Genomic DNA, 26107 nt, shown 5'->3' with positions numbered 1-26107 from the left:
AATGACCCCTCCGCTAAGGGTAAAGGTTTCTTCCTATCTAACTTATCAATGCCTCTCATAATGTTGTATACCTCAATCAGGTATATAGCCTTCGCTGCTCTAAGGAAAACAATCCTAGCCTTTTCAGTCTCTCTTCATAGCTGAAATGCTCCAGCCCAGGCAACATCCTGGTGAATCTCCTCTGCACCCTCTCCAGTGCAATCATATCCTTCCTATCATGTGGTGCCCAGAACTGTACACAGTACTCCAGCTGTGGCCTAACTAGTGTTTTATACAACTCCATCATAACTTCTCTGCTCTTATATTCTACGCCTCGGCTGGAAAAGGCAAGTTTCCCATATGCCTTCTCCACCACCTTATCACCTGTGCTGCTGCCTTCAGTGATCTATGGACAAGTACACCAAGGTCCCTCTGTACTTCCTAGGGTCCTACCACCCATTGTATATTCCATTACCCTGTTAGTCCTCCCAAAATGCATCACCTCACACTTCTCAGGATTAAATTCTGTCTGCCCATCTTACTAGCCCATCTATATCGTCCTATAATCTAAGGCTTTCCTCATCACTATTTACGACACCACCAATTTTCGTGTCATCTGCAAACTTACTTATCATACCTTTTATATTCACATCTAAATCATTAACGTACACTACAAACAGCAAGGGTCCCAGCACCAATTCCTGCGTCACAGGCTTCCACTCGCAAAAACAACCCTCGACCATCACACTTTGCCTCCTGCCACTAAGCCAATTTTCAATCCAATTTGCCAAACTGCCCTGGATCCCATGGGCTCTTACCTTCTTAACCAATCTCCCATGTGGGACTTTATCAAAAGCCTTACTGAAGTCCACATGGACTACATCAACTGCTTTACCCTCATCTAAACATCTAGTCAGTGGTGGAGGGAGTGAATGTTTGTAGATGGGGTGCCAATCAAGCGGGCTGCTTTGTCCTGGATGGTGTCGAGCTTCTTGACTGTTGTTGGAGCTGCACCCATCCAGGTAAGTGGAGAGTATTCCATCACACTCCTGACTTGTGCCTTGTAGATGGTGGACTGACTTTGGGGAATCAGGAGGTGAGTTACTCGTCGCAGATTCCTAGCCTCTGACCTGCTCTTGTAGCCATGGTATTTATATGGCAACTCCAGTTCAGTTTCTGGTCAATGGTAGTCCCTAGGATGTTGATAGTGGGGGATTCAGCTATGGCCATGCCATTGAATGTCATGGGGAGATGGTTACGTTTTCTCTTGTTGGAGATAGTCATTGCCTGGCACTTGTGTGGCACGAATGTTACTTGCCACTTATCAGCCCAAGCCTGGACATTGTCCAGGTCTTGCTGCATTTCTAAACGGACTGCTTCAGCATCTGAGGAGTCGCGAATGGTGCTGAACATTGTGCAATCATCAGCGAACATCCCCACTTCTGACCTTATGACTGAAGGAAGGTCATTGATGAAGCAGCTGAAGATGTTTGGGCCTAGGACACTACCCTGAGGAACTCCTGCAGTGATTAACTGGAGCTGAGATGACTGACCTCCAACAACCATCTTCCTTTGTGCTAGGTATGACTCCAGCCAGAGGAGAGTTTTCCCCCTGATTCCCATTGACTTCAGTTTTGCTAGGGCCATACTCAGTCAAATGCTGCCTTGAGGGCAATCACTCTCATTCACCTCTCGAGTTCCATATTTGAACCAGGACTGTAAGGAGGTCAGGAGCTGAATGGCCCTGGCGGAACCCAATATGACCATCACTGAGCAGGTTACTGTTAACCAAGTGTCACTTGATGTCGCTGTTGATGACACCTTACATCATTTTACTGATGATTGAGAGTAGACTGATGGGGTAGTAATTGGCCAGGTTGGACTTGTCCTGCTTTTTGTGGACAGAACATACCTGGGCAACTTTCCACATTGCTGGGTAGATGCCAATGTTGTAGCTGTACTGGAACAGTTTGGCTCTCTCTAGAGCATACTGCTTCGCTGTTTAACATGAACGGTGCAAGTGCCACACAATCTTTCAACTTAATTGCGTTCACTGAACAGTATCGCAACGCTGTAGCTGCAACAACATAAGGCTGAATGAAGGGTGTAAAATGATTGGGTATAATCCACATAAATATTCCATCTCGTGGATAATTATAACAAATTGATGCTTTCGGTTCACTTTTGCAAAACATTAAAAGCAAAGGCAGCCCAGTTCATTGCTAAACTAACCCGTGAAATTGCTACAGTGGGTTTCAGAACTCAAGGATAGACTCAAGGATAGATCTTCCTTCATTTTCACTGTGAATGTCTTTCCTTACCTAAATAATCAACATTCATAGTACAGAGATCATTATGAAGAAAATCGGGCTCAGTTACTACAAAGTATTAGGTACACATTGTTAAAAAAAAATTGTATGGAGCTGTTCACATTTAACTGCTTTTTACAAGGAAACTTATCTATCAGGGAAGGGAATACGGTCCAGGATAAGTGATACAAGCAACTACAACCACACAATGTTTACAGAAAGTGTTAAAGCATGTCTAACTGCTTTTTAGTGGGAGCAATACCTCTTTAAAATATGCATCTAATATCTTAAAATAAGGCAACTTGAACAGCCATTGCTGAACAACCTAATTGTACAGAAGGAACACACAGGATATTCCTGACTGTAACTGCATCATTCTGGTCTCCCCGTTTGGACATAAAGAGCACAAACATACTGACGATATTCCAAAACAGCTTAAAGCTATGGGGAAAACATTTCCACTGACATCCCTGAACCACCACGTCCATCTTAATTCTCAAAAAGAGTTAAGGCAACACTTCACATTACAAAGAAACATGCCATGCCATTACAAGGCATTGAGAGATTAATTCTGCTAAATACAACTTAAATCAACACTCACTTGCATCCGAGTCCATCTCTGGGGCTTTGTTGCAGCTGATTTTAGATCTTTGAAAAGCATCGGGCCCAATGTACGTTGCAGATATAAAGATACCAAAAAGGCGGCTTTCTCGTGTGCTCAGCCAGAACTGCCAGGCAGAGATAGCTCTAGGACCACAAACGTAGCAGCAGGCGTCAACATCTCATGCTGCTCCGGGTCACGTACGTGATGGGCTCCTTACCAGCTACCTAGCATAATGGAACCATCGATAAATTTAGCATACGCAGCACTTTAGCTAGGGGTTTGTCTGCAGCTGAAAATATACTCTTCTGCTGCTCTTCAAAACATTTAACTCTTCGGAAAAGCTCACTCATTAAAAATAGAAATACATTCAGTATTAATTCATGTACAAATTCAAGACTGCTGTATGGGCGAGGGATAGATGAGCAAAGGATATATAATAGGTTTGAATAAAGGAGTCAGACTTTCTCCAATCCCAATTTTAAGTGTCAGGTTAACTCAGTTTGATGAGTCACTTGACAGCATCAGCTGATTATAGGTTCAAACCCCATTCTAGAACACAAGCACATAATCATGTCAGTGTTGTGTCATCAATGAGTGATGCCCAGCACAAGACTTTACAGGCCCTGTCTGTTTCAGTGGATGTTATAGGTCATGACACTATTCGATTAACAGGATGGTGTTTTCCCAGGCATCCTGGTTAACTTCCCCTCCTACATCCAATGCCAAAAAAATCAACTCGCAATTGTTTGTGGGATCTTGCTGTGTGCACAATGACTACACTTCCCTACATAACAGGTATAGTGCTTCCAATTTATTCATTGTATGTGAAACTCCGAACTATTTCTGACAGCATTGATCACACATTGTCTTTAGATAAACTGTTAAAATTTGCCCATGTTTAACTATTTGATAAGACTCAAATTTTAAATAATGAATTCAAGAACAAATATTATCCAAAAATAATTTAAGATGACTCGCTGATCTCCCATAACATTGCATACAGGGAATCAAGACCAAGTGCAGTCTTAAGGCAAAGAGGTGATAAGTGGATGACGGCTCAAAGACATAATTCAGCCCCCATTTTAAAGTCATACATTCTGCCTTTTATTTATATTTTCATTGTAAGCTATGTCCACATTTATAATGCGCACACAAATTTGTTCCGGTGAAATTACACTGTCCTGCTAGTGGTGATGAGGCAGCCGGGCTGACAAACACATCTCAGTTTTTTTTAAGGGGGGGTGGAAGGTGGGGTAAGAGATCAGGTCTCGAAACAGGGGGACAGTCCAAAGTCAGTAAAGTATTTCAGCCAGGAACCCAAAGGCTCATCAGCTGTCTTAGTACAATGGGGAAGTGGGGCAGGAATGGGCCTAGACCAGTTAACTGACTGAGAACACCCAACTGGATTTTAGTAATATCAACGGAGTACTTTAGAATAAACTAGATGATATTGCACATTTATATACATGCTAACTGTAATCGATAATTGACTTGCAAACAGAGCTCACTTCGGTTGTAATTGAGCATTAGGACATGGCATTACTAGTTCTGCACCTGGAGGTGGGTGTGTAGGTGCAGACTGACTCACTGTGTCAGAACACAGATGTAGCTGTTTCTGGTTGCATAACTTTAGGTTACATTTAACACTGTTCAGGTCTGTGACAGCGACAGTACAACCATAATAAATTGTAGGTTCACGTGGACTTTTTTTAATTGGATTTCTCATTGCGTGAGTTTTCAATGTATTTTGACATGGGATGCGATGACCCAAATATGAACTATTACATATAAATTATAGATAAATGTGCATTTAAAGGCTTTTCAGAAATATCATTTGAATGTAAATAAAAATTAGATCCAAGATATAAATCTTTGACAAATATAATTTTTTGGGACGTTTCGGAGCACCATTCCTCGACCTTTCGCACCATTTTCTCCACAATGCTGCTTTGAACTGGCCATTAAAAGGAGAACGAGTATGAGTAAACCACAGGGAGCATCAATCCCAACAATTCTCTACCCTTTCCCCAATGTCCTGTGCAGGTTCGCACTTTCAAAGAACAAGGATGCAAAGACAGCTTGTCACCCATGGCGAAACATGCTGGTATGCTAATATGCTATGCTTCACTGGCATAAAATCAATCAACTGAATGAACATGGTGAGGAGGCCACACTTAGATAACTGTGTGGGGTTTTGGGTACCCCTCATTTCAAAAAAGGGCACCAGGCAGAGCGCAGGAGGAGAGCTGTATGAATTTAATTTTTCACTAAAAAGAAGCAAAGTTAACATTTCAGGTCTGTGACGTTAACTTTGCTTCTCTCTCCACAGAGGCTGCCAGACCTGCTGAGTATTTCCAGAATTTTTTGTTTTTATTTAGGAAAGTTATATGGGTAACTCAGCACATGAACTATAAGCAGCTGCATTTCCAGGATCAAAGGTCCCTCTGGCTTTATTCATGTGATTCTCCCTCACCATCGAGGACCTTTAGCTTTGTATACTCACTTGAATTGCATCAGTTACTTATGAAAAGGATATTTCCCTACTTTGCTTCTTTCAGTAATTGCTTGCAGTAATCCAATATATAGAAAGGTTTGCATTGCAATGGTGCATAAACGTAACCATCTGACCAGAAAGGTCCTATTTACTGGACATGGTGCCTTACTGAACATTAACTTTGTTTCTAACAGGCTAAACCCTGTATGACCTGATTACTAGTCAAATATGCAGGAACTCATCTGATATTAGTGGCTGGTGTGGTGAATCAACTAAAATACTTTTTCCCATAAATTCCTCGGGCTTTCTTTCAAAATTGAATCCCTCAGCTCCTCTGTATCAGGACAAGTATTTCCACATTGATTCAGTTGCCAGGGAGCTGCAGCATGAATTCAAGAAAAATCCGCAGCCTAATTTACTAATGGATTTAAATTGCGCACTGTATCACCCTATACTCATTTAATTTCTGGACCCTTTTCCCATCTTCCCTCTGATTCTTCCTAGGGTACCAGACATCATTAGAACCCCCAGTATTGGGCCCAAGCTGCCATTCTGTATGAGGCAATTCAAGCATGAAGGGCATCACAGTTGAACCTGATCCAGTTCTTATTAAATGTTCACAAATAGACCCTTTTACTGAGACAATTAACTTCCAACAGGATTACCTGCCTAATAGCAAGGGGCAGATACCTTAGCTACTGTTTTTCCCCTTTCAAGAGGCATCGTGGTCAATTATAGCACCCAACTGCTGCACTTGCTTTAATGCTGCTAGTTCAGCACAGATGGAGGGCCAAACAAAATCTTCTGGTCTGAATGATTTGTTAACAGACAGGGTGTGCTACTGCCCATTAGGTTATTACAGGGCTACACTCCTGATGATTCAACAACAACTTGCATTTCTATAGTGTCTTTAATGTTGTAAAATGTCCCAAGGCACTTTGTAAGAGCGATCAGACAAAATTAAGATCGGTGACCAAGAGTTTGGTCAGAGGTAGGTTTTAAGGAGCGACTTAAAGGAGAGAAGAGAGGTAGAGAGGCAGAGAGGTTTAGGAAGCATCCAATGTGACAGCTTAAATAAAAAAATCAAGAGTTTGTGTTGACTCAGGATTACGAAAAAAAAAATGGCTCAAATAATGTACATCTCTCTGCTGTCAGTATTTCAGAACCCTGCTGTTCCATCAGGAGAATTGTGCTTTCTCCCCCCTCACTTTCAAGATTATTGCCTGGCCCGCTTTAGCTATCCATAGATCATTTTACAACCCCCTAGGCTGAGAGCTGCTTTTTGGCTGGCCGGAATACTGCAGCACTGCAGACTGACATCTCTTGAGTTTTCCCATAACCTTGGTGTCTCTCCGCCAATCACATAGCTGAAAGTGGATGCGAGGACCCACAGCTCTGAACTTTGGTGGGTGAGGGGAGGGAGGGGGTGGAATCAGCCAAGCCTCAACACTGCTGCTTCGTCTGCAGTGACTACAGACTGCAGATACTCACCGTCCACATTTGCTCATGTACAGAGGACTCCTGGTGAACTATACATCAGTACAAGCCTGCACATGTCGCCAAGATGGGGAGAAAACCAAACCGACAACTAAAGTTCTTGGAAGTCAGACCCTCTCCACCCTTTCAGGCAAGTGCCTCCATGGCATATGCATGGTGTGAGATTCCTTCCTGCTTTCACAGCCTGACTATTTTAAGACTTTTAAGAGGGGGGGGGATCATGTTTACATGGCAGAAAGTATAGCATACAAGACCCAGACACTTTGCCACTTCAACAACTGCTGTAGTTTTATCAACCACAAAGATTCGCGACAGTTCCGAAGGCGCAATCTTTGCAGAAAAACTGCTCCTGTGAGGGACAATAAAATATCACCGTGGCAGACTCTGTTTCCACATTTATGACTCCTAGCTGATTGTGGTTCGGCCACAAGATACATCAGCCTTGCAAGCTTTGAATTTCAATATTGGCAGCGTGAAAATGGCAACCCTAATCAGCAGGTTGGCCACTGCATTTTCTTTTGAAATGTAGCTCGGAGTTAAGTTTTCCTTCCCTCTCCATTTTAAAAATGGAGGAGTTGCCCAAGTACTTGATAAGACTGTTGCAGAACTGCATTATTCTTACGGAAAAGAAGGTAACTAAGATTAATAGTTCCCACAAAAGCACTTCCTGGTTTTTGTGTTAAGAAGACGTCCATGTAGAAAATAACCCATATTCAGGGCTCTTACAGTTACACGTCTTTCTGTTCAGTCTCTCTAATAACCTGTTGGTCTGCCTATGAGGTTTAACGCCCATTTTACTGGTTATTTATTGCTGCTGAGTTCAGGCTTCAAAACAAAAACAGTCACACCCAGAGGCTGGTTTTAAACTCCACCAGTTGTACTGAACAAGCACATGCCCTACTCCAATGCCTGCATTTCACTTGCTGTGAAGCAAATACTGAACTTGTTATCCCAGCACGTCTTCTCCATTTGCTGCAATGCAATCCTTTTGCCCCAAGTCCGTCACTGTATCTACTCAAGTCATTACAAGGGAGTATTCTTTACTTCCTTCCTGCACATCCACTTCTCCACCTACAGGGGTGGTGGGTCCCCATTTCTATGTCACTCCAGTGTGTCCAATCCACTTTTAGAATGGGATCTCTGCAATGTCTACAATGTCTTCATTTAAGCTCAGGAAGAGCCCCCTAAAGTGATTTTTGGTTCAAAACTCAACAAGTTGTTCTCAATGAGCAAACACTTAATTGACAATATTTGTCCAAGTGCTTCCCTTCCCTTCCCTTATGGATTTCTCATGCATCAGTAGACGACCATGATGGAGATACTAAAAATGAAAGGAACTCCCTCTGTCCTGTGACTCTCAGCCTATTTTTCTGTGCTATACGTCTTTTATAATGCTGTTATAAAATATGACCAAATAAGATTACAGGGCAGAAGGTATGATCTGCTCCAGGTAATAATCTGGCAATGCTAGTCACATGATCACATATGCCTTGGGATCTCCATCACTACCAGGTTCACGTTTATTTGTCAATATATATTAAAAGAAAACAACTAGCATCTCCACATGTCACACCTAGTTACAGGTGCAAAACAGTCTTAAGATGCTGGGTACTCATTAGCTGCAGCCCATCCCAATCTGAAAAGCTCCATGCTCAAACAACAATTAAATTCTGATTGACCAGAGTATCTGTGCTGACATAATAATTCGACTTTGCGGTCTTAAAGGCACACAGCTCCACTGTAGCGGAATAACTCATTCCCATTACATGGTATAACATTCTAGTCCTGATAGAACAGTCGATGTCCGAATTAGCATGAGCTACATTATGAGAGATCCATTACTAATTTAAAACAAAAGTCAGTGGGCATAAGGCAATTATTTGATGGCAGATGTGCCAGCTGCTTAAACTTCACATACACAATTTACAATGTTTTTTGAATGCCTAAGGTTTCTTATTGCCCGATAATGTACTTCTAGCTATTTATTTTTCTCTGCAGAACATTCAGAATGATACAGCCTTTGCTCAGTGGTATTACTCGCTTCTAAGTCAGGTGATCATAGGTTCAAGCCCCACTCAAAGACCTGAGCACATAATCCAGGCTGACACTTGAGTACAGTATGGAGGAAGTGCTGCAATCAGAGGTGCCACCTTTCAGATGAGATCTGAGATGAGGTAGTTCAGTTATGTGGGGACTAGAGAACTTGGGATTATTCTTAAAGCAGAGAAAGTTAAGGGAAGATTAGAATGTACAGCACAAAAACAAGCCATTGGGCCCAGCTAGTCTATGCTGGTGTTTATGCTTCACACGAGCCATTCCTCTCCCCCCACTTTACTTCATTTCATCCTATCAACATATCCTTCTATTCCCTACTCCCTCATGTACTTATCTATCTTCTTACATGCATCTATGTTATTCACCTCAACCAGTCCATATGGGTAGTGAGTTCAACATTCTGATCACTCACTGGGTAAAAAGGTTTCTCCCGAATTCCTTATTAGAATTACTAGTGACTATCTTATATTTTTGTCCCTAGTTTTGGCCTCCCCCACAAGTAGAAACATCTCATCGACATTTACCCTATCAAATCCTTTCATAATCTGAAAGACCTCTAATCTGGTCACTCATCAGCCTTCTCTTTTCTACAGAAAACAGTCTCAGCCTGGTCAGTTTTTCTTTCACCTTCAGTGTTTCTGGTCTCCATAATACAGGAGGATGTAGAATGTGCACAGTACTCCAAGTGTGGTCTCCTGACAAGAGGGTCAATAACCAAAGAAGACAGATTTGAGATAATTGTTAAAAGAACCACAGGGCAGACGGGATTTTAAAAAAACGCAACAAGTTAGGATGATCTGGAATGCACTGCTTTTAAGTGTGGTGGAAGCAGATTCAATAGTAACTCAAAAGGAAATTAAATACTTGTAATGGAAAAAATTGCAGGACCATGGCAAAAAAGCAGGGGAGTGGGAGTAAGCAGATAGTTGTTTCAAAGAGCCATCATGGACATAATGAGCCAAATCGCCTCCTGTAATGTATGATTCTACAATTCTATGACAGAGAGCATAAGGCTAGTATGAATGCGGCTGTTCCAAAATGAAAAGAGTCAATCCTGATGCATCCAGGTTGTGATGAACCAGATTTTGCAGTAGGAATGACAATGGAACTGTCAACATTCAGCATCATTACTCCTCTTAAACTGACAGTAACTTCTGGAGTCCGTACATGCGCAGTTAAATGTGGAAATCCAGAAGTTGCTGTTAATGATTTGACACTTCGCCATAGGAGGGACTGTTGAAGACCCCTAAACTGCAATCATGTGGAAATCACTTAACTGGAGAAAACTTGCCATTTTATATTATTCATCTCACTATAAAAACCCTTGAAAAAGTTAGATCTTGTTGAATCAACTATAACTGGTTTCCTAATGGCATGCTAACTTCATCATTATGGCTAAACACCCTCTAATTTTATATTTGTGGAATGCCAAATTATTTGTGTGCACGCGCATGCACCGCCAACTGCTCCATCTACCAATCAGGTCACCCAATCCAGATGAGATGCATCCTCATTGCTGAGGGAGGCAAGGCCACAGATATGGGAATGGTGCCAGAGGTTTGGAGGATTGTAAAGGTTACACCCTTGCTCAAAAAAGGGGAGAGGGATAAATATAACTAAAGGTCAGAGAGTCTAATGCCAGTGGTGGGAAAATTACCAGAGACCCTTGCCAAGGTCAAAATTAATTCCCATTTAGAGAAGCATAGGTTAATAAAGGACAGTCAGCACAGAGCTGTTAAAGGCAAATTGTGTCTGACTAATCTGATTGACTTCTTTGATGATGTAACAGAAAGGGATAGAACATAGAACAGTACAGCACAGTACAGGCCCTTCGGCCCACGATGTTATGCCGAACCTTTAACCTACTCTAGGATCAAACTACCTACATACCCTTCATACTACTATCATCCATGTACCTATCCAAGAGTCGCTTAAATGTCCCTAATGTATCTGCTTCTACCACCACCGCTGGCAGTGCATTCCATGCACCCACCACTCTCTGTGTAAAGAACCTACCTCTGACATCTCCCCGAAACCTTCCTCCAATCACCTTAAAATTATGCCCTCTGGTGATAGTTCTTTCCACCCTGGGAAAAGGTCTCTGGCTATCCACTCTATCTATGCCTCTCATCATCTTGTACCCCTCTATCAAGTCACCTCTCATCCTTCTTTGCTCCAATGAGAAAAGCCCTAGCTCCCTCAACCTTTCTTCGTAAGACATACCCTCTAGTCCAGGCAGCATCCTGGTAAATCTCCTCTGCACCCTCTCTAAAGCTTCCACATCCTTCCTATAATGAGGCGACCAGAACTGAACACAATATTCCAAGTGTGGTCTAACCAGGGCTTTATAGAGCTGCAGCATAACCTCGCGGCTCTTAAACTCAATCCCCCTGTTAATGAAAGCCAACACACCATAAGCTTTCTTAACAAACTTATCAACTTGGGTGGCAACTTTGAGTGATCTATGGACATGGACCCCAAGATCCCTCTGTTTCTCCACACTACCAAGAATCCTGTCTTTCAGCCTGTATTCTGCATTCAAATTCGACCTTCCAAAATGAATCACTTCACACTTTTCCAGGTTGAACTCCATCTGCCACTTCTCAGCCCAGCTCTGCATCCTGTCAATGTCCCATTGCAACCTACAACAGCCTTCCACACTATCCACAACTCCAGCAACCTTCGTGTCATCAGCAAACTTGCTAACCCAGCCTTCCACTTCCTCATCCAAGTCATTTATAAAAATCACAAAGAGCAGAGGTCCCAGAACAGATCCCTGCGGAACACCACTGGTCACCGAGCTCCAGGCTGAATACTTTCCATCTACCACCACCCTCTGTCTTCTATGGGCCAGCCAATTCTGTATCCAGACAGCCAACTTTCCCTGTATCCCATGCCTCCTTACTTTCTGAATGAGTCTACCATGGGGAACCTTATCAAATGCCTTGCTAAAATCCATATACACCACATCCACTGCTCTTCCTTCATCAACGTGTTTTGTCACATCTTCGAAGAATTCAATAAGGCTTGTGAGGCATGACCTGCCCCTCACAAAGCCATGCTGACTGTCTCTAATCAAACTATGCTTTTCCAAATAATCATAAATCCTGTCTCTCAGAATCCTCTCCAATAATTTACCCACCACTGACGTAAGACTGACTGGTCTATAATTCCCAGGGTTATCCCTATTCCCTTTCTTGAACAAGGGAATAACATTTGTCACCCTCCAATCATCTGGTACTACTCCAGTGGACAGTGAGGACGCAAAGATCATCGCCAAAGGCGCGGCAATCTCTTCCCTCGTTTCCCGTAATATCCTTGGGTATATCCCGTCTGGCCCCGGGGACTTATCTGTCCTCATGTCTTTCAAAATTTCTAGTACATCCTCCCTCTTAACATCAACCTGTTCGAGCATATCAGCCTGTTCCACGCTGTCCTCACAAACGACCAAGTCCCTCTCACGAGTGAATACTGAAGCAAAGTATTCATTTAGGACCTCCCCTACCTCCTCCAACTCCAGGCACAAGTTCCCTCCACTATCCCTGATCGGCCCTACCCTCACTCTGGCCATCCTCTTGTTCCTCACATAAGTGTAGAACGCCTTGGGATTTTCCTTAATCCTACCCGCCAAGACTTTTTCATGTCCCCTTCTAGCTCTCCCAAGTCCATTCTTCAGTTCCTTCTTGGCTACCTTGTAACCCTCTGGAGCCCTGTCTGATCCTTGCTTCTTCAACCTTAAGTAAGCTTCCTTCTTCCTCTTGACTAGCTGTTCCACATCTCTTGTCATCCAAGGTTCCTTCACCCTACCATCCCTTCCTTGCCTCATCAGGACAAACCTATCCAGCAGTCGAAGCAAGTGCTCCCTAAACAAACTCCACATCTCTGTCGTGCATTTCCCTGAGAACATCTGTTCCCAATTTATGCTCCCCAGTTCCTGCCTAACAGCATTGTAATTTCCCCTCCCCCAATTAAATATTTTCCCATCCCGTCTGCTCCTGTCCCTCTCCATGACTATAGTAAAGGTCAGGGAGTTGTGATCACTATCACCGAAATGCTCTCCCACCGAGAGATCTGCCACCTGGCCTGGTTCGTTGCCAAGCACCAAATCCAACATAGCCTCCCCTCTAGTCAGCCTATCTACATATTGAGTCAGGAAACCTTCCTGGACACACCTGACAAAAACTGCTCCATCCAAACTATTTGCACTAAGGAGGTTCCAATCAATATTAGGGAAGTTGAAGTCACCCATGACAACAACCCTGTTACTTCTGCACCTTTCCAAAATCTGCCTCCCAATCTGTTCCTCCGTGTCTCTGTTGCTATTGGGGGGTCTACAGAAAACGCCCAATAAAGTGACTGCTCCTTTCCTGTTTCTGACTTCCACCCATAATGACTCAGTGGACAAACCCTCCTCGACGACCTCCCTTTCTGCAGCTGTGATACTATCCCTGATTAGCAATGCCACTCCCCCACCTCTTTTACCTCCCTCCCTATTCCTTTTGAAACATCTAAACCCCGGAACATCCAACATCCATTCCTGCCCCTGTGATATCCAAGTCTCCGTAATGACCACAACATCGTAGCTCCAAGTACTGATCCATGCTCTAAGTTCATCACCCTTATTCCTGACACTTCTTGCATTAAAATAGACACACTTCAACCCATCATACTGGCTGCAACTTTGCCCTGTCAACTGTCTAACCTTCCTCACAGATTCTCTGCACTCTGTATCTGCCTGTTCAACAGCTACCCCATCCACTGATCCGTAGCTCCGGTTCCCATACCCCTGCCAAACTAGTTTAAACCCTCCCGAAGAGCGCTAGCAAACCTCCCGCCCAGGATATTGGTGCCCCTCCAGTTCAGATGCAACCTGTCCTTCTTGTACAGGTCCCACCTTCCCCAGAAGGTTTCCCAATGATCTACATATCTGAAGCCCTCCCTCCTACACCAGCTCTGTAGCCACGTGTTCATCTGCACTCGCTCTCTGTTTCTAGCCTCACTAGCACATGGCATGGTATCAATCCTGAGATTACTATCCTGATCGTCCTGCCTTTTAGCTTCCAACCTAACTCCCTATATTCGCTTTTCAGGTCCTCATCCCTTTTCCTAGCTATGTCATTGGTACCGATGTGTACCACGACTTCTGGCTGCTCCCCCTCCCCGTTAAGAATCCTGTAGACTCGATCTGAGACATCCCTGACCCTGGCACCCGGGAGGCAACATATCATCCGGGAGTCTCGTTCACGACCACAGAATCTCCTGTCAGTTCCTCTAACCATTGAATATCCTATCACTATCACTCTCCTATTCTCCCCCCTTCCCTTCTGCGCCACAGAGCCAGGCTCAGTGCCAGAGACCTGGCCGCTGTGGCTTTCCCCTGGTAGGTCCCCCCACCCCCCAACCCTATCCAAAACGGTATACTTATTATTGAGGGGAACAGCCACAGGGGATCCCTGCACTGTGCGCCTATTCCCTTTCCCTCCCCTGACGGTCACCCAGCTACCTTTATCCTGTAACTTAGGTGTCACTACTTCCCTATAACTGCTCTCTATCACCCCTTCAGCTGCCTGAATGATCCGAAGTTCATCCAGCTCCAGCTCCCTAACGCAGTCTGAGAGGAGCTGGAGTTGGGTGCACTTCTCACAGGTGAAGTCCCTTCACACACAAGTGGTGACCCTTACCTCCCACATCCTGCAAGACGAGCATGCAACTGCCCTAGCTTCCATCCCCTCTGCTCTAAATTGACACAGAGATTAAGTAAAAATAAAGGAAAACCTTACCTTACCAAACCCTCCACACAAGAGACATTTTTTTTTTGGTTAGAGGAGGAGGACGCGTGGGAGACACTACACGTGTAGTGTTTCGGGTTTAGCCACTGCCCGAATATATAAGTTCACTTACCCAGCAGTCCCCGTGTCCGCCGAATCGCTAGGTAAGTACTTTATAGTGAAACTTACCTTCCCAGCTGCCCCCTGGCTCGCACTCTCACTGCTACCGCTGATCGAAAAGGTTAATGAAGGTAGAAGTGCAGTAGATGTTGTGCAGGTGGATTTTCAAAAGGCATTTGATAAAGCACCATATAAAGTTGTTCAGAAAAAGATGACAGGATTAAATTGACAGTAGTAATTTCTTCTTAGAGCAGAGAAGGATAAGAGGAGATTTGATAGAGATACTGAAAATCATGAAGGGTTGAGATAGAGCAAAAAAACTGTTTCAAATGGCTGAAGGGTCAATGACCAGTGGGCACAGATTTAAGGTGATTTGCAAAAGAACCAGAGGCAGCATGCGTAAACCTTTTTTTACACAACAGGTTAGGATCTGAAATTCAGTGCCTGGGTGGTGGAAAGAGTTTCATTAGTAGCCTTGAAAAGAGAATTTGATCAATACTTGAAGGAGAAAAAATTGCAGGGTTTTGGGTAAAGTGCTAGGAAGTGGGACTAACTGGATTGTTCTTCCAAAGAGCTGGTGCAGATATGATGGGCTGAATTGCCTAATTTGTTGTACTATGCTAACTAGAACGCTGCCCCATATACTTTTTTTCCATAGCGAACTTAGAACACTACTATTGGAAAATTCAACGCAGAGTTTAACAGAAGCAAGTTAATAAAATCATACTTTCTTATCTACCTTACCTAATTAAATCTTACACATCACACTTGAAGACCTTTTTTAAAAAATTGATTCCTGGAAATGTAATCAAAAAGCACTTCAAAACTTAGTTCTGTGTTTCTCAGTATGTCTCTGAAAATAATTCCCCCTTTCCCAGTTTTTTCAGTAGTCATACTGGCTCTCCCTTTGCAGTTCCTCTTTTCTTCCTTTGGTTTGCTCCATCCTTGGTTCAGGAGACTTAGAAGATCCCATGGCACTATTTGCTGAGGAGAAGGGGAATTCTCTCCGGTGTCTTGACCAATATGTATTCCTCAAAACATAAAAAAACTGATTATCCCATTACTGTTCTTGGGAGCTTGCTGTGCACAAATTGCATGCTGCGTTTCCTACATTACAACAATGACTACATTTCAAAAGTATTTCATCGGCTGTAAAGCATTCGGGAATGTCCTGAGGTTGTGAAAAGCACTATATAAATGCAAGTTTTTCTTCCTCATTTCTATGTTATTTTCTTCTCCTGTCCCTCAGTGTTCTTACATATTTCCAGATAGGCTTCTTCTGTTAGGTGCACCCTCCAACACCTCTCATTCTTCCCCCCACCCTGCAGAGATTCATTCCTCTCTCTATTCAGTGTATACCCACACTCCTCTCCTCAAAGGCAAATGAAAAAGACAACACAATATAACTACTAACACAAGAGATAACCATCAAAGGGGCAATAATATATTCATACAACAAGCTTTATTGATACAAGTCCTTAATTTTTCTTGCACACTTTTCACTGAGTTCTGCCATGGAAGATCCATTTGGTGAAGCGATGAGAGAACACCTGATCAATGTCATTCCACACTGCTTCGGCCTTCATCACCCTCACCACCTCATCGCAAAGATGAGGGAGAGATTATGACTTTTGGCAGACATACTGCAGATTACTAAATCAGTATTTGTTTCATAATTTCATTCACATAAAAAACCATGAATTATGATATACAAAATCGTCCTGTGCTTTGCTTACAGTGAGTCAGAGTGATTTCTCTACCAGAACTGGAATATTACAGCAAGTAAAATACAATTACTTAATTGTGCTGTTCAATTAAACGTCCTGTTAAGTCTACAAAGTCTAACTGATGTTAGAGTTCATTGAAAGGCTGGTTTCTACACTGGATTGAGAGCAGTACTGTGGCTTTGTTTGCAGAAAGGTTAATTAACAGTCTGTACATATGCCACTGGTACTTTGTTTGAGAAGAGTTTTACTTCTGTACAATGAAAGCGATTCTTTTGATTCTTTGTGAAAGTGACACAGAGGCTGGCATTGGACACTGTACAACATCTTAAGTGTGACAGACATGATAAGCAAAATGTTATTATCGACATCACTCTCATACATATAGACAACACAAAAACACACAAAGGTGAGTTGTCCAAACCAGAAACTACAGATCCTACAAATGCTAGAAGATTACTACTGCGTATTTATATTTATATCTGTCACCTGAATTGTGTGCCTGGACATTTGCTGGGAGGACATCACACTTCCTAAAGACATTTGGCAGCAGTTTTAAACCATATACTCTGGGAATTGGAAGTGCAGGGGGTCAGTGTAACATGTTTCTTTCACGTCACAAGCATGTTGTTTGAAACTAGGAGCGATACAACATGCTGCCCCAGTGTCTTTAACTGTCCATTGGGACTGAGGGGCCTGGAGTGAATGCATTCCAACACAAATACAGGCTTAATGAACTGTGTACCCGCACACATGCAGTTTTTCCATTGGTTCTTTAAAAGCAAAGCATTCTCACCCCATTGTTCCTGAAAGTGCTCATTTACACTGAGATTACAGCACCAGCCAGCTATCAGTACTTCATCCAAGTAACCATTCTTCATGTATGAACTCACATAGTAGGTGCCTGCAGTTTCAACTATAGGGAAAACAACTTGCATTTATATAGCACCTTTAACATCCCAAGGCACTTCACTGTTGTTTTATCAACTTCTCCTTCCTCGTTTAAGACGCTCCCTTGTTTCACCTGTCCAAGTTTCTCCTTATGTAGCTTGGTATCAAATTTTGTTTGATAATACTCCTGTCAAGCACCTTGGAACATTTTACTTTGTTAAAGGAATGATATAAATGCAGGCTGTTAGGCTCTCGACAGCTGAAGACACAGTGGAGTAATAAAAATTGAGACGTGCAAGAGCCTATTATTAGAGTGGTGCAGATGTCTTGGAAGATTGTGGGCTGGAGAACATTACAGTGATTGGTAAGGGCAAGGTCGTGGAGGGATTTGAAAACAAAGTTGAGAATTTTTAAAATAGAGGCATTGCTTGATTGGGATCCAATGTAGGTCAGCGAGCACAGGGGTGATGGACAAACAAGACTTGGTGCAAATTGAGATACAGGCAGTGCAGTTTTCCATAAGCTAAAGTTTGCAGAAGATGGAAAGTGAACAGCCAAACATGATCCTGCCCTCATGTACTACTATCCAGCCACATGCAATGTGAAGTGATAAGCAGTCAGAACCCACACTGATATTTCCCCTCACCAGCTAAGGTCAAAGTATAGTACTGCTGTACCTGATGTGTTACCACTCACTCACTGAAATAACCTTTCCACAGTTTCATTTTTAGTTTATCCCCCAAGTAGTACCCTCTAATTCTGCTGTTCTGGACAAAGTGAAATAGCAAGTCATGTTCTACGTTATTCAGTCGATTCAAAATCCTAAAAACACCAAACATATCACCTCTTAATTTTCTCTTTTAATGTGAGAGCATGCCCAATTCATGCTATCACTTCTCATAATCTAATCCCTCCATCCCCTCAATTATTCTGGTTGATCTCTATGATATCATCTCAATAGCTGTAATATTCTTCTTTGGTGCTGTGGTGACCAGAACTGTAGTCAGTATTCTAAGTGTGGTCGCACCAAGGATTTAAAAAGTGGCAGATTACCTCACTATTTTGACTCAATACTGACATCTCAAAATATCCCAACACCTGATTTCCTTTACTCACCACCACCAAGCATTGTTGTGTTAGCTTCAATTTATTGTCAATAAGCACCCCCTGAGCTCTTTCATTTTCCAAACACATTACTTCTTTTCATTTAAGTAATCGTTCCTTCCTGGATTTTTTGGCCTTGTGTGAAGAACCACTTGTATTTCTCCACACTGAACTTCATCAGCTACCTGTCTGACCAATTCTCAAGCACGTTCAAATTCTTTATGCAGCATTGCGGTCTACTACTTTGAAGTCTGATGGAATAAGCACCGCTGCTCTGTTACAGCCATAATAGCCTTCAGTGAAGTAAGGTTGAACACTCTATCCAAGTTCTTCTAGAGTCCACAGATTAAAATAACTCTCAACCTCTCACTAATTAGCAGCCAGACATTTAAATTTCTCATGCCTCTTGCTGCTCATTAACATGGGGAATGTCACTGCTAGAAAAAGGAGCACTTCTTAATGTTTTTCCTTCAGGTACCAGCAACAACCACTCCCAGGTCACATATAATAGTTACAGCAGGAAACTCACACTACTTTGCCCAAACAACATACCTTGGCCCCAACCTCAGAATACTGTTTCATACTGCAACAGTGCAATATGTCCAGTTCTCCCCTCGCGCCACCTCCGTCAATTTGTAACAAGTCATGGGGAGTTCCACACTGTGCTCCTCTAGAAACTGGGTTGAAAATACCTCAGACTGAATGCATGGTGGGTCCTTACAAAGCAAACCAATTCCCTCTTCCTAAATCACCCATACTAATGTGGCCACAAGGATGGCTTGAGAGAAAAATTAAATATTAAGTCACTGCATCAGAAAGACTTGTATTTATACAAGTGCCTTTCACAACCTGCTTTACAACTAATGAACTGCTTTCAAACTGTAGTCACTGTTGTAATGTAGGAAATGTGGCAGCCAATTTGCTCACAGCACAAACAGCAATGAAATAAATGACTGGAGCATCTGGTTTAGCTGTTGGTTGAGGGATAAATATTGGCCAGGATACTGAGAGAATTCCCTTGTTCTTTTTAGAAAGTGCCGTGGGATCTTTTACATCCAGCTGAGAGGGCAACGGGGCCTCAGATTAACGTCTCATCCAAAAAGGGTCGTGGGAGTGTAGACAGTTTTACTTTTAATCCAACCTGTGCTCAATGCACTTAGAGCAAAAATGTACTCTCATGTACAAATAGAAAAACATATTTATTTCAACAGCTTCACCTGAACCAGTACCTTCTAATAAGATCAATTATCAGCACTGCCAAAGACATTACTGACAAGCATTAACTGCTGTCTTTCTTCTCTTCCAGTAGCCTCTGGTTCCTCATAAAATTAGTCTCTTGTAATTACCAGTCCATACCTCTTCAATGTTGTTCAATTGCTGAATGTGCCCATTTAACTTAGAAAGTGTCTGCTATCTCCAATGAAATGGTGGCCTCCAGGGGACTTCAATGGTTTCAAATAGTGTTGGGAGATCTTTTTTATTCACCCAAGAGGGCAGATGGGGCCTCAGATTAGCATCTCATCAGAAAAGGGTTGGAGCATGCAGATTCAGTTTTACCTTAACCCCAACCTGTGCCATACTGGATTAGGCACTGCCGTGGGGTCGTGTGTTTGACACCATCTCCCAACAACACAGTTGCGTTTCGCCCCAACTAGAATGAGTTGTGCAGATACGCCCAGCAAAGGAAAACACAAAGAATGATAGGATTTAATATAGAAACAGGCCTCTCAGCCAGCAGCTCTATGCCAGTGTAAATGCTCCACCACTCTTCCTACCCTTTCATCTAACCCACCCTTCCATTCCTTTCTCCCTCATATACTTAGCCAGAAACCCACATCACTGCTTCTTTACTGATGTGTTTATTTAACAGTGAATATCTGGGAATGAGTACAAACATAGTTTCTCATGAGTGTGTTTAGACAATCTCTGACACTAAGCACAAAGTTCAAGCTTTTCATAACCGTTGTCCAAATCCAGTAAGTCACCCTTATGACTCCACAGAATCCTTTATTACATACAGCTAAGAGTTTTGCAAATAATTGTCGTCTCATTCTAAGTCGCCCATTTTTTCCCTACGTTAGCTGATGTAAGAAGGTCCAGTGATCAATGTATTCTGTGGCATAACTTCACGAGAACAGCTTGACTGTAATCACTACAAATTCAGAGTGCTAAACCACTGAGTACAACAGTGAATACGGCATCACAGGAAATGGGCAGAACACACCAACATACATCAACTCTGAACAAAACATCTTAATAGAAAAACAAAAGGACACAATTTTGTACTTTCTCATCAGCCTGCACCATGTCAAACAGACAACATCTTTATACAGCTCATCAGTATTGTAAGAAATGGCAGTGTCAGGGTATATATGGAAACCAGCCAGTACAAAAAAGCATCTGTCTGCATGTGGCCCAGGCATAGGTATCGTATCTCACTTCCCTCTGCTCCTGCAGCATACCTGATCCTAATGCTGATCAACCCAGTAATCATGGACAGCATTTTCAATGACCCTGGGAACCACAAGTTACTCAGAGCCCATTTCACCATCATCCAGGGCTTGAAGCTCAAATCTCCCTGAACCTGCCTCTCCGAGAGTACCAGCAGCCTGCTTCCCCAGGTATCTAGAGCCACCTCGTCCACCCAAGGTATCAGAGGGTACATACCCCACACCCCGCAAAACTGCATTTAATTATCCCTTGGGGTAACCATCCCAGATCCCAACTCTTGCAAACCTACGATCCTTCACTGAACCTGCCACTTTCTCCTGACCTCAGCTCCCTCCTGCCCTCAAAGTTCCATCCCTTTCCCCATCTTTCATGTGCCATTTTCTGTTTAGTTCTATCCCACCCGTGCTGTTCTCCCACTCTCCAGTCCTGTTCCTCCCTCTGCTCTCTCCATCCTGTCTCCCGCAACCTGACCCCACCCCGTCCCAAACATTCCACATACCCCTCTCTCATTGTGCCTCTTCCACCTCTCCTGTTCTTCCCCTAAACCCCGCAAATCCCATTTTGCCCCCAACCTGCCCCATTTTCCCCCACTGCCCCCAAAATTCCCATTTTCCCCTTCTCGACCACCCCCCCGCACCTCCCCCACCACCTCCCCGTTCTCTTCCACCTAGTCCCTCCTCGTTTTCCCCATTCACCCCCAGTCCCTCCCCGTTCTCCTGTCCCCAGTACCCCGCTATTTCCCCTGTTCTCCCTGCGGTTCCCCCTCCACTTGCCCTGTTCTCTCACCCCGGTTCTCCCTACTTCTCCCGCTCTCCACCCCCAGACCCCCCACTTCTCCTGCTCTCCACCCCCAGACCCCCCACTTCTCCTGCTCTCCACCCCCAGACCCCCCACTTCTCCTGCTCTCCACCCCCAGACCCCCCACTTCTCCTGCTCTCCACCCCCAGACGCCCCCCACTCACTACCCCCAGACGCCCCCCACTTCCCCCACTCACTACCCCCAGACGCCCCCCACTTCCCCCACTCACTACCCCCAGACGCTCCCCACTTCCCCCGTTCTCCTCCCCCAGACGCTCCCCACTTCCCCAGTTCTCCTCCCCAGTCCCCCCCTCTACTATTCTCCTCCACCAGACCCCCCTCTCCTGTTCTCCCCAAACCTTCCCCCACTTCCCCTCCCCTAGACACCCCATTTCTCCTGTTCTCATCCCCCAGATCCCCCCAATCCCCTGGTCTCTTCTCCCAGATTCCCCCCATTCCCCTGGTCTCTTCCCCTGGTCTCTTCCTCCAGATCCCCCCCCCACCCAATTCCCCTGTTCTCCTCCCCCAGATCCCCCACTTCCCCTGTTCTCCTCCCCCTGATCCCCCACTTCCCCTGTTCTCCTCCCCCTGATCCCCCACTTCCCGTTCTCCTCTCCCCCCCCCCCCCACTTGCCCCATTCTCCCTCCTGACCTCTCCCATTTCCCCTATTCTGCCTCCCAACCCCCACTGGCACATCCCCTATTCTCCTCCTGATCCCCCACCTCCTCTGTTCTCCCTCCTGACACCCTCCACTTTCCTTATTCGCCCCCCGACCCGCTACTCCCCTTCTTACTTTCCAGTCCACCCGCCCCTGCCTTGCTACCCGCCCCGTCTTGCTGCCCCCCGTTCCCCCGGCTGTCCACCACCTCCCGCTGCCACCTTCCTTATCCCGGGGCCTGATCACTGTGAAAACAAAGAGCGGCTACAAAAACCACCGCGGGCCGTTACCTGGCTCTTGGGCTCCTGCATGTCCATGGTATTGGTGCGGGAGAGGCTGGGCCGGACAGTCCCCGGAACGAAGGCCAAATCTCAAACCGCATCAGGACACAACCGGTTACCGCCTCCGTCACCCGGGATCTGGCCGCCGCACATGCGCACTAGCGCCTGGCCGAGCTGGGGAACACGCATGCGCAGTTCGCCTGACGGTGTGTGCCAAACTGCGCATGCGCAATTTTAGACCCAGTGAGTGCAATACGCATGCGTTGTGCCAGAACATCGATTACCGGAGACATTGGAATGACAGGCCAGTCAGGTTAACATCGGTGGTGGGAAAACTTTTTCAAACGACTGGGGACAGAAGTAATAGTCACTTGGGCAAATGTGGATTAATTAAGGAAAGCCAGCAAGGATTTGTTAAGGGAAAACCGTTTTTCACTAACTTGCTTGAACTTTTTGTTGAGGTAACTGTTGTTGAGGGTGATATGGTTGATGTGGTGTACAGGGATTTCCAAAAAGCATTTGAAGTGCCACATAAGAGGCTTGTCCCCAAAGTTAGAACCCATGGAATGAGCAGCATGATTACAAAATTGGTTGCGTGACAGGTGGGAAGAAAAACAAGGAGAGGAAATATAAATAAAAGGATACAATTCTAAAGGGCATGCAGGAGCAGAGGGACCTGAGGGTATATGTGCACACATCATTGAAGGTTGCAGGTATGTCCGAGGAAACAGTTAGTAAAGCATATGGGATCCTGGGGCTTTATAAATAAAGGCATAGCATACAAAAACAAGGAAGTTGTGATCTCTTCTTTGGCCTCTTTGTCTCGGGAGACAATGGGTAAGCGCCTGGAGGTGGTTTGTGGAGCAGAGCCTGGAGTGGCTATAAAGGCCAATTCTAGAGTGACAGACTCTTCCACAGGTGCTGCAGATAAAATTGGTTGCCGGGGCTGTTAGACAGTTGGCTCTCCCCTTGTGCTTCTGTCTTTTTTCCTGCCAACTGCTAAGTCTCTTCGACTCGCCACACTTTAGCCCCGCCTTTATGGCTGCCCACCAGCTCTGGCAATCCCTGGCAACTGACTCCCACGACTTGTGATCAATGTTACAGGACTTCATGTCGCGTTTGCAGACGTCTTTAAAGCAGAGACATGGACAGCCGGTAGGTCTGATACCAGTGGCGAGCTCGCTGTACAATGTGTCCTTGGGGTTCCTGCCATCCTCCATGCGGCTCACATGGCCAAGCCATCTCAAGCGCCGCTGACTCAGTAGTGTGTATAAGCTGGAGATGTTGGCCGCCTCGAGGACTTCTGTGTTGGAGATGCGGTCCTGCCACTTGATGCCAAGGATTCTCCGGAGGCAGAGAAGATGGAATGAATTGAGACGTCGCTCTTGGCTGACATACGTTGTCCAGGCCTCGCTGCCTTAGAGCAAGGTACTGAGGACACAGGCTTGATACACTCGGACTTTTGTGTTCCGTGTCAGTGTGCCATTTTCCCACACTCTCTTGGCCAGTCTGGACGTAGCAGTGGAAGCCTTTCCCAAGTGCTTGTTGATTTCTGCATCGAGAGACAGGTTGCTGGTGATAGCTGAGCCTAGGTAGGTGAACTCTTGAAGCACTTCTAGAGCGTGGTCGCCGATATTGATGGATGGAGCATTTCTGACGTCCTGTCCCATGATGTTCGTTTTCTTGAGGCTGATGGTTAGGCCAAATTCATTGCAGGCAGCCGCAAACCTGTCAATGAGACTCTGCAGACACTCTTCAGTGTGAGATGTTAATGCAGCATCGTCAGCAAAGAGGAGTTCCCTGATGAGAACTTTCCGTACTTTGGTCTTCGCTCTTAGGCGGCAAGGTTGAACAATCTCCTCTTGTGTGGAGGAAAATTCCTTCTTCTGAAGACTTGAACACGTGTGAGAGCAGCAGGGAGAAGAAAATCCCAAACAGTGTAGGTGCGAGAACAGAGCCCTGTTTCACGCCACTCAGGATAGGAAAGTGGTCTGATGAGGCGCCGCTATGCTGAACTGTGCCTTTCATATTGTCATGGATTGAGGTGCTGATACTTAGTAGCTTTGGTGGACATCCGATCTTTGCTAGTAGTCTGAAGAGACCACGTCTGCTGACGAGGTCAAAGGCTTTGGTGAGATCAGTGAAAGCAACGTAGAGGGGCATCTGTTGTTCGCAGCATTTCTCCTGTAGCTGACGAAGGGAGAACAGCATGTCAATGGTTGATCTCTCTGCTCGAAAGCCACACTGTGCCTCAGGGTAGACGCGCTCGGCCAGCTTCTGGAGCCTGTTTAAAGCGACTCGAGCGAAGACTTTCCCCACTATGCTGAGCAGGGAGATTCCACGGTAGTTGTTGCAGTCACCGCGGTCACCTTTGTTTTTATAGAGGGTGATAATATTGGCATCGCACATGTCCTGTGGTATTGCTCCCTCGTCCCAGCACAGGCAAAGCAGTTCGTAGAGTGCTGAGAGTATGGCAGGCTTAGCACTCTTGATTATTTCAGGGGTAATGCCGTCCTTCCCAGGGGCTTTTCCGCTGGCTAGAGTATCAATGGAATCACTGAGTTCCGATTCTGTTGGCTGTACGTCCAGCTCATCCATGACTGGCAGAGACTGGGCTGCATTGAGGGCGGTCTCAGTGACAACATTCTCCCTGGAGTACAGTTCTAGGTAGTGCTCAACCCACCGGTCCATTTGCTTGCGTTGGTCAGTGATTGTGTCCCCCTGATTTAGATTTGAGGGGGGCGATCTTCTTGATGGTTGGCCCAAAAGCTCTCTTAATGCCATCATACATTCCTCTGATGTTTCCGGTGTCTGAGGCCAGCTGAATATGACTGCATAGGTGTTGCCAGTAGTCATTTGCACAGTGCCTGGCTGTTCTTTGTGCAGCGCTTCTGGCTGTTTTAAGTGCTATGGATGTTAACTCGCTGGGGGCTTTTTTGTAGTTCAGCAGTGCAATGCGCTTAGCGGCTATGAAGTTGTGATAAACCTGTATAAAACACTGGTTCAGCCTTAACTGGAGTCTTATGTTCAGTTTTGTGCCCCACACTTTAGAAGGATGTTAAGGAATTAGAAAGGGTGCAGAAAAGATTCACTAGAATGGTTCCAGGGATGAGGAACTTCTGTTATGTGGATGGGTTGGAAAAGCTGGGTCTGTTCAACTTGGGGAAGAGAAGATTAAAAGGAGATTTGATAGAGGTGTTCAAAATCTTGAGGGGTCTGAACGGAGTAGATAGGAAGAAATTGTCCCCATTGGCCAAATGATCTAGAACCATAGGCCACCGGTTTAAGGTGATTGGCAAAGAAAGCAACAGCAAAAGGGGGAAGAACATTTTCACGCAGCAAATGGATAGGATCTGGAATGCAGTGCCTGAGA

At 44.8% G+C, this 26107-nt stretch overlaps 1 protein-coding gene across 2 annotated transcripts in view; it reads right to left on the bottom strand.

Moving 5' to 3' along the window:
* tmem94 (transmembrane protein 94) overlaps positions 1 to 22885 on the bottom strand; it is a 160267-nt gene extending 137382 nt beyond the window's left edge. Inside the window, exons 1-2 of one of the 2 annotated variants that reach the window (XM_068057894.1) lie at positions 22744 to 22885; positions 2890 to 3116 (exon numbers count right to left, since the gene is read on the bottom strand). In XM_068057894.1, coding sequence (XP_067913995.1) covers positions 2890 to 2949 — 60 coding nt within the window. In that variant the 5' untranslated portion in view covers positions 2950 to 3116; positions 22744 to 22885. The remainder of the gene's footprint in view (positions 1 to 2889; positions 3117 to 22743) is intronic. The other variant, XM_068057895.1, reaches the window with a different exon arrangement.
* Positions 22886 to 26107: the final 3222 nt, after the last annotated feature.

The sequence above is a fragment of the Heterodontus francisci genome, chromosome 26, assembly GCF_036365525.1.
Source record: "Heterodontus francisci isolate sHetFra1 chromosome 26, sHetFra1.hap1, whole genome shotgun sequence".
NCBI classification, from domain to species: Eukaryota; Metazoa; Chordata; class Chondrichthyes; order Heterodontiformes; family Heterodontidae; genus Heterodontus; species Heterodontus francisci.
This window is presented reverse-complemented; position numbering and strand designations above follow the sequence as displayed.